Consider the following 15069-nt stretch of genomic DNA (forward strand, 5'->3'; position numbering starts at 1 on the left):
TGAAAAAGATTGAGCTAAATGACATAGATATCAGAATCGTCAATTTACCTGGAGGATAGTTGAAATAAAGAGAGTGGATAATATCACCTTGGGAGAAAGTATATTAAAAGAAGAGTAGAAGCCTAGGGAGCTCTGATACTAAAGTAACTGGTAGAGAAAGAGGAGGCAGTGAGGTAGATGGATAAGAAGTGTTAGACAGCTACAAGGGTAACCAATAAAATATTTCACATGGAAGCCAAAGAAGAGGAGAGTAATGAGTTAATAACAATGCCAGCTGTCACTGAGAGACCCATTTAAAAAATACTAACATGTATGTGTCCATTAGGAAGTCAATGTTGAGCTTAGGAGAAGGGGTTCAATAGAAAGTATGAAGAGAAACAAGAATGCAGTTAATTGAGGGATCACTAGGAGGTAAATAAGTAGAAACATTAAGCAAAGGTACATTTTCTGAGGAATTTGGAAAGGGAAGAGGAAAAGGAGGTTAATAGACCAAGATAAATTTAGTTTGTCTTGCTATTTGGAGGTGGATGGGGTTGGCTTCCGTCTTATATGGACTTTTAGGATGGTATTGGAGAGATACTTATCAGCTTAAGTGATCCCAAGTAAAGACCTGGAGTTAGGTAGAAGATTGGGTCAAGTACCCAAATGAATGGATTAGCTATTTTACATGAGTTAGTACAGTGATTGTTGATTCTAACTATGCATTAGAATCACCTAGGGAATGTAAAAAAAAAAAATTGCCCTACTATTGACCCCACTATCAAGCAAGTAAATAAGAATCTTGGGGTTGGGGTTGATTTATAGGTGTTTTAAAATGCTCTACACAGATTTCTGATATTCAGTCTGTGTTGAAACAGAAGTGATAAGACTTTGGAAATTTTGAGAGAAATCATACCCTGAACATTCTTTCTTTTTTAAATGAAGTAGCATTAAAGTTTGCCTTCTGAGAGTAGTATTCATCACATGGAGTGGAGCCTCAAGGAGAGCAATGGAGGTTAAAAATAAGGTATAAACAAGGACAGGGCTTTTATAAAATAGAAAGAACTGAGCTGGTAGCTACTATCTTTACTGAAACCATAGTTTCAAATTGCAAATTTCTGGGCTTGTCTCTAGATTAATCTGGGGAGAACTGACATTTTTAGATTACATGGAATATCTATTTATTTACATAGATCTGTTTAGTTACATAGATCTGTATTTTCTCTCAAAAATATAATTAGAGCTTTACTCAGGCTTTTCTTGTTTCACTATTTTTATTCCTAGATTTTTGAAATTTTATCCTATTAGCAATGATATTTAAAAAAATTTCAGTTTCTAATTGTTCAGTGCTGATATATTTTTGTATATTGCCCTTGTATTCAGTAACCTTGCTTAATTCACAGATTAAGTCATGTATTTTATCTGGTGAGTCTCTTGAATACTCCACATACATAATTCTGCTATCTGCAGTTAAAGAAGTTGCACTTTATTGAAGTTAAATATGGAGAAAAGTCTAAAAATTAGTTAACTCCCACCTGCTCGGTACTGAATAGCAATAATCATTTTCTGTTTATGCTCACCTTTTTATTATAAAGCTTTTGACCTGCAACATACATTTTGTTCTTAAAATTTATTTGGCAATCCTTCTCATTCTTCTATTTTGTTTTGACATTTTGTTCCAATTATCAATTAATCTCTTTCGGAATAATGACATATTACTTGTGTTTTCTTTTTATTCTACCCCATAGATGGCTCAGACATCAGAATTTAATTTGATGGTGAGCTTAAATGGTTATATTCACTCATTTGTTTATTTCATATTTAATTCAGTAAATTCCTATAACCTCTCCTATATGTCAGTCTTTATTTTAATAATACAGATATGATGTGAACAAAAATAGATGCATGATCTGTCCATTGATGAAAGTGGGGTGTTAAGGTCCCCCACTATTATTGTGTTACTGTTGGTTTCTCCTTTTATGGCTGTTAGTATTTGCCTTGTATACTGCGGTGTTCCTATGTTGCGTGCATATATGTTTACAAGTGTTATATCTTCTTGGATTGATCCCTTGATCATTATGTAGTTTCCTTCTTTGTCTCTTGTAACAGTCTTTATTTTAAAGTCTATTTTGTCTGATATGAGTATTGCTACTCCATTTGATTTCCATTTGCATGGAATACCTTTTTCAATCCTCTCACTTTCAGTCTGTATGTGTCCCTAGGTCTGAAGTGGGTCTCTTGTAGACAGCATATATATGGGTCTTGTTTTTGTATCCATTCAGCAAGTCTGTGTCTTTTGGTGGGAGCATTTAATCCATTTACATTTAAAGTAATTATCGATATGTATAAGGAAACACAGGCCTTAAATGACACTTCAGATCAGATAGACTTAATTGATATTTATAGAGCATTTCATCCAAAAGCAGCAGAATACACATCTTTCCCTTGTGCACATGGACCATTCTCCAGGATTGACCACATGCTGGGCCACAAAGAGAGCCTCGGTAAATTTAAGAAGACTGAAATCGTATCAAGCATTTTTCCAACCACAACACTACAAGATTAGAAATAAACGACAAGAAAGAGAAAACTGTAAAAAACACAAACATGTGGAGGCTAAACAATATGGTACTAAACAGCCAATGGATCACTGAAGAAATCAAAGAGGAAATTAAAAAATACATAGAGACAAATGAAAATGGAAGCACAATGATCCAGAACCTATGGGATGCAGCAAAAACAGTCCTAAGTGGGAAGTTTATAGCAATACAGTATTACCTCAGGAAACAAGAAAAATCTCAAATAAACAACCTAGCTTTATACCTAAAGCAACTAGAGAAAGAAAAAGAAGCAAAACCTAAAGTTAGTAGAAGGAAAGAAATCATAAAGATTAGAGCAGAAATAGATGAAATAGAAATGAAGAAATAAGTGAAACAGAGATGAAGAAAACAATAGCAAAGATCAACTAAACTAAAAGTTCTTTGACAAGATAAACAAAATTGAGAAACCTTAGCCAGACTCATCAAGAAAGAAAGGGAGAGGACTCAAATCAATAAAATTAGAAATGAAAAAGGAGAAGTTACAGCTGACACCACAGAAATACAAAGGATCATAAGAAACTAGTGCAAGCAACTGTATGGCAATAAAATGGACAACCTGGAAGAAATTGGCAAATTCTTAGAAAGGTGAAATCTCCTAAGACTGAACCAGGAAGAAACAGAAAATATGAACAGACCAATCACAAGTACTGAAATTGGAACTGTGATTAAAGAATCCCAACAGACAAAAGTCCAGGACTAGATGGCTTTATGGGCGAATTCTATCAAACATTTGGAGAAGAGATTAAAACCTATCCTTCTCAAACTCTTCCAAAATATAGCAGAGAGAGGAACACTCCCAAACTCATTTTATGAGGCCACCATCACCCTGATAACCAAAACCAGACAAAGATACCACAAAAAAAGAAAATTACAGGCCAATATCACTGATGAATAAAGACACAAAAATCCTCAATAAAATACTAGCAATCTGAATCCAACAATATATTAAAAGGATCATACAACATGATCAAGTGGGATTTATCCCAGTAATGCAAAGAATTTTCAATATCCGCAGATCAAACAGCACACCAACAAATTGATACACCACATCAACAAATAGAAGAATAAAAACCATATGATCATCTCAATAGATGCAGAAAAAGCTTTGGACAAAATTCAACACCCATTTATGATAAAAACTCTCCAGAAAGTGGGCATAGAGGGAACATACCTCAACATAATAAAGGCCATATATGACAGACCTATAGCTAACATCATACTCAGTGGTGAAAAGCTGAAAGCATTTCCTATAAGATCAGGAACAAGACAAGGATGTCAGCTCTTGCCACTTTTATTCAACATAGTTTTGGAAGTCCTAGCTATGGCAGTCAGAGAAGAAAAAGAAATAAAAGCAATACAAATTGGAAAAGAAGTTAAACTGTCATTGTTTGGAGATGATATGATACTACACATAAAAAATCCTAAAGACACTACCAGAAAACTACTAGAGCTCATGAATGAATTTGGTAAAGTTGCAGGGTACAAAATTAATACACAGAAATCGGTTGCATTTCTGTACACTAGCAATGAAATATCAGAAAGAGAAATTCAAGATACAATCCCATTTACCATCGCACCAAAAAGAATAAAATACCTATGAATAAACCTGCCTAAGGAGACAAAAGACCTGTACTATGTAAACTATAAGATGCTGATGAAAGGAACCGAAGACAACACAAACAGATGGAAAGATATACCGTGTTCTTGGATTAGAAGAATCAATATTGTCAAAATGACTATACTATCCAAGGCAATCTACAGATTCAATGCAATCCCTCTCAAATTACCAATGGAATTTTTTGCAGAACTAGAACAAAATATCTTAAAATTTGTATGGAGACACAAAAGACCCCGAATACCAGAGCAGTCTCGAGAAAGAAAAACGAAGCTGGAGGAATCAGGCTCTCTGAGTTCAGACTATACTACAAAGTTATAGTCATCAAAACAGTATGGTACTGGCACAAAAATAGAAATATAGAGCAATGGAACAAGATAGAAATCCCAGAAATAAACCCATGCACCTATGGTCAATTAATCTATGACAAAGGAGGCAAGAGTATACAATGGAGGAAAGACAGTCTCTTCAGTAAATGGTGCTGGGAAAACTGGACAGCTGCATGTAAAAAAAATGAAATTAGAACATTCTTTAACACCATACACAAAAATGAACTCAAAATGGATTAAAAACCTAAATGTGAGACTGGACATTATAAAACTCTCAGAGGGGAACATAGGCAGAACACTGACATAAATCAAAGCAATATATTTTTTGATCTGTCTCCCAGAGTAATGGAAATAAAAACAAAAATAAACAAATGGGACCTAATTAAACTCAAACGCTTTTGCACAGCAAAGGAAACCATACACAAAATGAAAAAACAACCCACAGAATGGGAGAAAATATTTGCAAATGATGTGACCAAGGAATTAGTCTCCAAAATTTACAAACAGCTCATGAGGCAAACGACCCAATCCAAAAATGGGCAGAAGACCTAAATAGAAGAAGACAAAGAAGACATACAGATGGCCAAGAGGCACATGAAAATATGTTCAACATTGCTAATTATTAGAGAAATGCAAATCAAAACTACAATGAGATATCACCTCACACCAGTAAGAATGGGTATCATCAAAAAATCCACAAACAGTAAATACTGGAGAGGGTGTGGAGAGAAGGGAACCCTCCTGCACTGTTGGTGGAATGTAAATTGGCACAGACACTGCAGAGAACAGTATGGAGGAGGTTCCGTAAAAAACTAAAAATAGAGCTACCATATGATCCTGCAATCCCACTCCTGGGCATATGTCTGGAGATAAACATGATCCGAGTGGATACATGCACCCCAGTGTTCATTGCAGCATTCTTTACAGTAGCCAAGACATGGAAGCAACCTAAATGTCCATCGACAGAGGAATGGATAAAGATGTGGTACATACATGCAACGGAATATTACTCAGCCATTAAAAAGAATGAAATAATGCCATTTGCGGCAACGTGGATGGACCTAGAGATTGTCATACTGAGTGAGGTGTAAATCAGACAGATAAAGTGAGATATCGTATGTTGTAACTTATATGTGGAATCTAAAAAGAAAAATAAAAGATACAAATGAACTTATTTACAAAACAGAAACAGACTCACAGACTTAGAGAAAGAACTTATGGTTACCAGGGGAAGGGTTGGGGGCAGGGATAGTTAGGGAATTTGGGATTGACATGTACACACTGCTATATTTAAAATAACCAACAAGAAAAAAACAAGAAAAAGAAATAGATGCAATCCCTGCCTTTATAGAACTTATGAATTAGAGGGAGACAGAGGTTTCAAATACTCACCCAGAAAAAGATTTTTCATCAACCTGCGGCCTCTAAGATCACCCAGGGCCACAACATCCACATAGCATAAGGAGAAAAAAAAATATGGATGATCTTGTGGGAAGTTTTTATGGGCAAAGCTTGCAATGGTAGTTCACTTCACTGACATTCTATTCACCAGAATTCAGTTACATGGCCTAACCTACATGTGAGGAGCATTAGAAAATTTGCCATTGTTGAGAAGCTACCTCCCAGCAGTAACTGCACATGCGGAGATGGAACAGGAATTTTGGTGCTTAACTAGTAGTCTCTGCCACATCAAGATGCTAAGATACATGTGCTTCTTATATCTGGATTTTTAGTTTTCATTAAATTTGGAAGTCTTTTGGCCTTTTTATCTTCAAATACTTTTCTATGCTTTCTCCCTTCCCCATGACCTTTTTGGAATTTCAGTATCATTTATGTTAAGGTGCTTCATATTTTCCTACAGCAGAAAAAAAATATATTTTTAAGTTCTTCCATTCTCTTTGCTTCAGTTTGAATAGTTTCTATTGCTCTGTCTTCAAGTTTACTATGTTTTATTCTGTAGTATGTAATCTGCTGTAAGGCCCATTGAGCAATTATTTTTACTTCTAATAATGTATTTTCATTTGAAAGCTTCATTTGGTTATAATTTATATTTTCCTTTTCTCACTGTATTCATTGTGTTTACTTTTTCTGTAAAGGGCTATGTAGTAAATATTTTAGACTTTGCATGTCACATATGTTCTCTATCATATACTTGTCTTTGATTCTGGTTTATTTATCATTTGTTTTTATAATCCTTTAAAATTATAAAAATCATTCTTAGCTCTCAGGTGATACCAAAACAGGGCACAGACTAGATATAGTAAAATATAGTTATATAGTTATCTGTTATATAGTCCTTGTCTGCTAATTCACCATCTCCATTTTTTGTTCTGTTTCTGTTGACTGATATTTCTTTGGGTAATGGGTCATATTTTTCTGCTTCTTGAGGTGACTAATCGTTTTTACTGGGTGTTGAACATTGTGAATTTTAAGTTATTGAGTGTCTGGATTTAGTTGTCTTTGTTTAAAGAATGTTGGACATTCATCTGGTATATAGTGAAGTTACATTTGGTTCAGTTATATTTTTTGAGGTTTGTTTTTAAGTTTTGTTAGGGCAGTTCTAGAGTAACCTTTAGGGATGGTTTAACTCCTCTACTGAAGGTGTATCCCTTCTCAATTTGCTACTAAGTACACAGGTTATTTAAAGAGGACTCTCCACTCTAGCTGGAGGAACAAATACCCAGCCATGTGTGCTCTCTTGGAACCATTCAGCTCACAGATCCCTGGACTCTCTTTGCCTGACTTCATGGAATTTTACCCTTTGCATGCATTTGTTAGTATTTAACAAATACCCAGGGGACCACCATACAGATTTTTTAAGTTCTTTTTCTGCAGAGCTCCCTTTTCTCTGGAATTCTGTCTAACAACTTACAGGCACTTCATGCTTCCTGCACACTGTCCACTCATCCCAGGGAGAGCATCATGTTCCATTTATAATCCACTCCTTGATTTATGGTTCTGAAAATGCTTCTTGACAAAAAGCCAGGCAATTATGGGGTCTTCTCCTTTTTTCCTCTCCTTTCTGGGATCACAGTTCTGTATGGCCCTGTCACAGTGTTTGAAAAAAGTTATATTTTGCTCAGTTTTTAATTTTTTTTAAAGAAACAGATGTAAATTTGCTCCTTGTTGTTCTGTCATGGCTCCTTCTTGATTTAAAGATTTTATTTTTTCTCCAGACCTTTAAATAATTTAAATTATCATTGAATGAATTTTTTTTTTTGAATTTTTTTTTTTATTTGGACATGCTGAGAAGTATTTTAAGTGAATGAAAAAATCCACATATTTATTAATAACTTTCCTCAGTGCATTAACTTGCCTTGTCATTTCTAAACATGTCTCTAAGGAAGGTAAATGTAAACTAAGGTGGGATATTTGCTCAAAAGCATATTTGAGTATTCAGGAATAAACCTTCAGTGCCGAGATGTCGGCCCTGTTATGTTATATTTAGCTCCTTTTAGTGAGGTGTTTATCTGGATAAATGATGAATGTTTGTCTTCGAGTTGTTATAAATCTGTTTCTCAGATGAATTTAATTTCATCTGTCTTAGTATGAAAGAAGCTGAAGGAGCTGGACTGAGAGATTATAATTATGAGAACCCTTTAGTTTTCCTTCATAATTATCAATGATTTAATTTTCTTTGAAACTTGGAACATTATTTGTTGTGCCTTGATGCGCATTTTAACTACCTGTTGTCAGTTTTCTTCTCTATGAGAAAAGAGTTTCTTCTTACACACAAAGATGTGTAAGGCTGAACTATTAAATATAAACAAAGCAGCTATGTAAATGTAGCTGCTGCTCTGTATATGTAATATAATAGATCATTAAGGAATGTAATATTAAATAGTTTGTTTAATTAAGAGGTGGACAACAATGATGCCTGTCTTGGGAAGGAACAAAAACCTCACATTGATGTCAGTTTTACTTGAGTGCTGATGGGATGTTGAGATTTAGCAAGGGAGATTTGCAGAAGAATTTCCCATGATAACATCTGAGATTGGATTGAATGCTTAGCATCTGGAATTGACCAAGTGTACTCATCTTCCACAATTTACAGTTCATTTCTTTTTTGTAATAAACAAGCCTATTTCCTGTCACTAATCCGCTCTCCCATCCCTAAGCTATTTCAGAAGAAACTAATAGCAGGGCAGAGCACAGTATGAGATCAGTATCTGAAAAGATGTGTTACAGTAAACTGTTAGGTGTGTTTTGGAACTCTTTTTTTTTTTTTTTAAACTGCCGTGTTTTGGGGCAGTTACAATTTATAATACTTTAAATGAGTATGGTCTCATACTCAAAACCAGAACAAGGTCAGGTATTTTCAGTATCTAAATAAGTGTCACAGAAATTAAAAGTAAATAAAATTTAATTTTAGGAAAAATAAATTTCTGGAAATTATTAAAGTTTTTTCTTCTTTAAATACAAATAATTTTGATTTTATTTTGTCACTTTTTTCCCTGCTGTATACGTCATAAGAGATTAAAGGATATTGTTTATCAAGTTTGTATAAATTTAGTTATTTTAAAGTATAGAAATAGGAGTATTTGGTGATAGATTTATAATATTATAAACAATTAAAATTAAGTTTAATAACATTTTAAATTTAATAGCTATATTTTTTTATCAGTAGATTTGAGTACATTAAGAATTTAAGAGGGAGTTGTTAGTATTTCCTCCAGGTGATTGGAATAAATCCCAAATCAAATGATTACATTTTAAAAAATTCTTATTCTCAAAATACTACATTGCCTTCATTGATTCTATTGGCTGAACTGGTTGTTTCCTTCATGTTTTACAACAGACAGACTGCAAACTTCTTAACATGCAACTTGCCATCATTCAGCCTATGTATCGCATTTAAAAAAAAAAAAAGCACACTTAAAATCTTACAACCTATACAGATTTTAGAACAAGAGTAGAGAAACCACCAACCTTTTTTATATTCCCTGTATGTTAAATAACTACATTTTGAAGCAATTATGACTTCTAGTTAAACTCAAGAGAAGTCTAAGATACTTAATCACATTGCTTTACTCTTCAGGTGAAAAAATACTGTTCTTAAAAATGGGCCTAAGAGAATTATTCAGATTTATTGTGCAGTGATACTATTTATTCCAAAGTGCCTACAAAGACCAAACTAATCTTTTGAAGATATTGAGATAATAATATGCTAAACTACTGAATAAACGAGAGGTGGTTTATCTTTAGGAAACAATAAAGCATGCAAAAAATTGCCTGGATTCTTGATTCAGCCCCCTAATCTGTATCCTCCATTATCTCCTTTCCCTCTCATCTTCATAGAGCAGCCAGAATGTTTTCAAAACTCAAAACCAATCATGTTATCTCTTTGCTGAAAACCCATCAGTAACTTTCCACTGCTTTGAATACATCCCATAGTTTTGTCAGAAAGATCCTGCAAGGTCTAGCACCTAGTTGCCTTTCCACCTCATTTGGTACCACTTGGCAGTTGCACACAGATTTTCTTTCAGTTTGGAAAATTTTGGAGAATGCCCATTTCCTCTGGTGAAAGGATAAGTTTACCTACTCAGAACAATTTTCCTTTTCCTCATTAACTATTCACCCTTCAGGTTTCTAGTCCGTCATCGCTTCCTCAAAGAATCCTTGTTTCTGAATTCTGTAACTACTGCAAAGCCCCAAACATACAATGTCAGTACTAAATGCTCCTTCTGCAAAGTACCTGACAGAAATGTAATTTTATATGTTTATTTTGTCATTTGTTTAGAGCCTTACTCTCTTCTAGACAGGATGCTCAGTGAGGGCAGGTATTGTGCTGACTTTTGATCATCACTGTAGCGTGAGAGACTAATGCAGTTCCTCCTGGTACTTAGTAGATCTCAATGAATATTTTTTTGGGTAGATGACCAAATTAATAAACTTTAAAATTCACAGAAAGTTTATACAAGTAACCAACATGACCCCATGTGTATCTTGAGTATGTTAAAAAATGGTTCTATTTAATAGCCTGTGAACCCTGCCCTTTCTGTGACATGTGGGACAGAGATACTACAGACAACACTAATCAAACGGGCAAGCCTGGTGGCCAGGACAGAGTGATGCTGAAAGAACAAAAGTTCTATCATTGACAGGATTTGTACCAACTCACTTTGCCCAGAGACCAGGCAATATTACTTAGCAGAGAGAGCACAGCACTAGATTTAAGGGTGTCATGGTTTGTCCTAATTCTGCCTTTCACTTGTTCTAACTCTGGTATAAAGTAAAAATTTTAATTTAGGTAATATATTCTACTATAAGAGTCTATGATTACAGAAAATGTATTGGTTTTTCATAAATATTATAGTAAATCCAGTCTGAACCACAATACAAAGGTTCTAGCATTCAGGTAGACTACCTAGCCAAAATGTTGTATATCTAACGTGTACTAAAACAAACTTTATTTATTTCACAATTTTATCAGATACTGATTCTATGATAGTCTCTGTACTAATAAAGAGATCAAACAGGAGTGCTGAACAAAGAACTTGATACAGAAATTGGCAAGAGCACTGGTTTGAATGCTGGAAGATCTCAGTTCCCATCCTTGTTTTCAACTGCAAGTCAGTCATGCTTTTGGGTTGAAGACTTACCCTGGAGTGAACTATTCTGTTAGTTGCTCTCCATCTCATGTGTCAGGAGTTTGGGGTGATTTCTCTCTTCTGTGAGCCTAGATTACTTCTTAAAGGAGACCATGCAGAGAAATTGATTTGTTTGCCCTGGAGCTTGGGAGACACAGTGTATTATTATTAAGACCATGGCTGAAATATTTAAATGTCTGTTGCAAACCCAGAAGACTACATTTGGGAAGAAATTGAATTTCCACAGAGGATTAATAAATGGGGCATGTTTTCTTGACCATATGCAGGACTTTTGTGAGGGAGTTCTGGCCTGGAATTGTCTTAGATCCTGCCCAAGAGGCCCACCTAGAAGGATAAGGAGACATAGTTGGAAAGAGGGTGGAAGGATACCATTCTATACACATGGTATGAGGGAGAAAATAAGCAGCCAGCTAGAGAAACACATTCACCCACAACAAGGGAACTGATTGGGTTACTTCTGAGGGTCCCATGAAAAGGTTCATGAGCAATATGAACCATCTTTCTTTAATCATCTGCCAAAGTCCTTGGAAACCAGTACCAAATCAGTGCCAAGCAAATAAGATTCATCTCCCCTGATCCTTTCTACTTCCAAATCTAGGTTGAATCATAGAGAGCTCAGTGAGCAGGGGTGGATGAAAAGAAATTCTAGGAGGGGAAACAGGGAAGAAGAGCCCACTTCACTGCCTCACCTCTGCCCCATCTGCCACAAGCCCAGGGGAGCAAAGAACCTTAACCTAAATGAAGTCAAAATTTTTTGTGAGTATCCAGGACTAGACAAATTAATTGATGAATTGATATTTTTGAGTTAAAAAAAGTGGAGGAATTTTTTCTTAATCTGAGTGTGAACTGAAATGTTTCTGCCTGAGATTTTATCTAGAGACAGGGAAGTAAATAGCTCACAGAGCTGGTTTGAATATGTTGTATACCAGCTACACTACAAATATATAATAGTGTAACATTTTATTTCTGAAGCAGTACTCAGCGTTGGTGTTAGTACTGAGAAGACAAAGAGTAGAAATAATTTGTGGTTGGGGATTGGGGGCAGCAGGACATTTTCACCAGAGGTTAAAGTTAAGGTATTGAGGAAAGGCATTGTATGTTCTGACGAGAAAATTGTAGTAATATATCTCATAGTCTAGACTGGACCACTAGTTCATTCTAATTACTCAACAAACTTAAAAAAATAGAGAGGGCATCATGAAAATAAATATCATATATACAGTAGTGTATGATGAAAATTAAGTATCTTTTAAGAGCAATATTATTTATGCTTTCAATTTATGAATTATGGAGCTAGGTGGGTAAAGAGTGGGACAGAAAGAAGCTAATGTTATTTAATGCATACAATATAGTAAGAAAGTTGTTCCCAGTACCAAAGCATGTTGCCATTCCATGCCCATTGTGGAGTTAAACAGGATGCTGCCCATCTCTATTTATTAAAGTTACAGATTGTTAGCTATTACATCAAATCATAATTGGTCTTTATAGAGCTAGATGTTTCCTCAGACGTTTGATTTGAATTGAAGGAATTCCCTGAGTGGCTCAAGACAACAGCATAAATCTTGAGAAATTTTATTGCACAAATAATCTAGTAACCTATTGACTGACCTACACAGTGTTATGACAAGATAAATTTTACAGCTTCAATTTCTTTATAAAGCAAGGAGCTTTGTCTTATGTTTTAACACTAAGCACAGGTGGTCATGTAACCCCTCTGTTGGCATACAACATTTGCCAAAAGTAGACTCATGGATAATCCATGACCCTTATTTGGGAAATGAGAACCGTAGGACCAAATGTAAAGTTAGTAGAAACTTTCCAAATGGAAGAAAAGTATGATTACTTAGAAATGGAAGGTTCTGAGCCACCTACAATATCATAAGTAGATAGTTTACATTTAACCTAGCATTGATGCCATTGCATTTATAATGTTGTATATACATAATCGTATGAATACCTAGCAAAATATGTTTACATTGTTTGATAGAGTCATAGGAATGTGTTACTAAAGGTATGTTACTGAATATATTATTAAAGTTACTATATTATTTCTTTCTAATTAAAGTTTCATAGATATGTGATGTATTCTTATTTAAACTGCATTTCCACAAACGTTTTCAGTAGCTTTTGAAAAATGCCAATGACAGAAACTATATTATATTCTCTCTTACATCATTTATTTGGTATATAACTACATTAAGGAAATAAAAACAAAGCTCAGACCTACCATGAACATGCACAAAGCTACTAAAGATTTCCTATTATAGACCTTAAGAATGATGTTTCGTTTGTTTTACTCGCTTCATCACCTAATCAATGAAAAGAAAATCTTAATTCTTTTATCCTGAGATCTAATTGGAGTATAGATTTTTACTTACTTTCATTGCTGTTTCAATCAATGGTTATAAAATAGTCAAGATAGCATTTGTATTTATATATGTGCTTAAATTTTTTATGGACTTCTCATTTAATCTCTATTAGTATAATATGCACTTGGTATCACAACATTTGTCCTGTTATTTTTATCCAATAATGTTAACAGAGTTGATGTAATCGCATTTCTCTTAATGACTTATATCTGAACATCTCATCTTTGTTCTCAACAGCTGAAGATGCATGTGGAGGAACAATGAGAGGATCTAGTGGCGTCATATCAAGCCCTAGTTTTCCTAATGAGTACCATAATAATGCTGATTGCACTTGGACCATTGTAGCAGAGCCTGGGGACACAATTTCACTCATATTTACTGATTTCCAAATGGAAGAAAAGTATGATTACTTAGAAATAGAAGGTTCTGAGCCACCTACAATATGGTAAGTAGTTTGTATCAATCTAGCATTGATGTCATTGCCGGAGGCCAGTTGGGAATCAGAGAAAAACTGTATGTGGGCCTTTAAAGGATTAAATATTTAAAAGAGCTAACAGTTACAGGAAAATTATAAGGCGTAGCTGTCAGAGCTGAGGAAGATTTTGGAGATGGGGTACTAATATATAGAATGGAATTTTGAAAGATGAAGCTTTCCATCAGTATTTCTTTATCACTCAATCAATGAAAAATAATGTGATTCTTATCAAAACTTGTGTAAGGAAATAAGAGTTGTTCCTACAATTGTGTTCCTTAGTGTGCCAGTTCATACTTTGTGGTTCCTTTCAGATTAATTGAATAGTCTTGGAAGTAATTTGCCTTTGTTTTTTGTAGATAGCTCTTTTATGTATCCTGTTGTCTGAAGGCAAAAATTAAACGCTATGATCTGTGTGAATGTGGTCTGTTTCTTTAGAGACTCAAGGCATGGTCTCATGAAAATTACAGAGTTTTCAGAACATACTTTTAGGATATAGTATTTTTAAAAAGAAAATATTTCTTTATGCTATTTTGAAAATTTAAATGCACTGGTATCATTGAAGTGTAAAGTAGACTCAGTAATTGAAGAATGGTGGGATTAGTGAAATGAAGACATAGGTAAACTCTAGACTGAAAGGGCCTTTTAAACCAGATAAAATATTTGATAAGAATAGCGGGAATTTATTAAAGAATTTTTATCAAAAGCATTTTCAAATGATGATTTGAAAAGGTTTGCATTTTCAAATGATGATTCTTGCTGAAGTATAGAGATTGATTTGAAGTGGGGCTCGATTAGCTGTTAAGAAAATCTCTTAAGAGGTGTTTGCTGTAATCCAAGAAAAAAATCATGGTAGCTTGTATTAGGATGGTACTGATGGAGATAAAGAAGTCGAATGAGTTGAGAGATTTTTAGGAGGTATAATGATAAAGACCTCTGTAGTGAATTGAAGAGTGATAAAGAAGGTGGTGTTCAAATAAAACATCATTTCTGGCTTGCGTAATAAATTGGTAAAGGCAGGAGAGATACTGAGTTGGAAAATGTTGAAGGAAGGTCACGTTTGGAATGGGAATGCTGCGGTTATTGAGAGATGT

The 15069-nt window shown here is 34.5% G+C and overlaps 1 protein-coding gene across 3 annotated transcripts in view; it reads left to right on the forward strand.

Annotated features, from left to right (window-relative positions):
• Window positions 1-15069, forward strand: part of CSMD3 (CUB and Sushi multiple domains 3) — a 1183499-nt gene that overhangs the window by 342892 nt on the left and 825538 nt on the right. For all 3 annotated transcript variants that reach the window (XM_007188796.2, XM_007188797.2, XM_028168178.2), the window contains exon 5: window positions 13741-13948. In XM_007188796.2, coding sequence (XP_007188858.2) covers window positions 13741-13948 — 208 coding nt within the window. The remainder of the gene's footprint in view (window positions 1-13740; window positions 13949-15069) is intronic.

Source organism: Balaenoptera acutorostrata, chromosome 17 (assembly GCF_949987535.1).
Source record: "Balaenoptera acutorostrata chromosome 17, mBalAcu1.1, whole genome shotgun sequence".
NCBI classification, from domain to species: Eukaryota; Metazoa; Chordata; class Mammalia; order Artiodactyla; family Balaenopteridae; genus Balaenoptera; species Balaenoptera acutorostrata.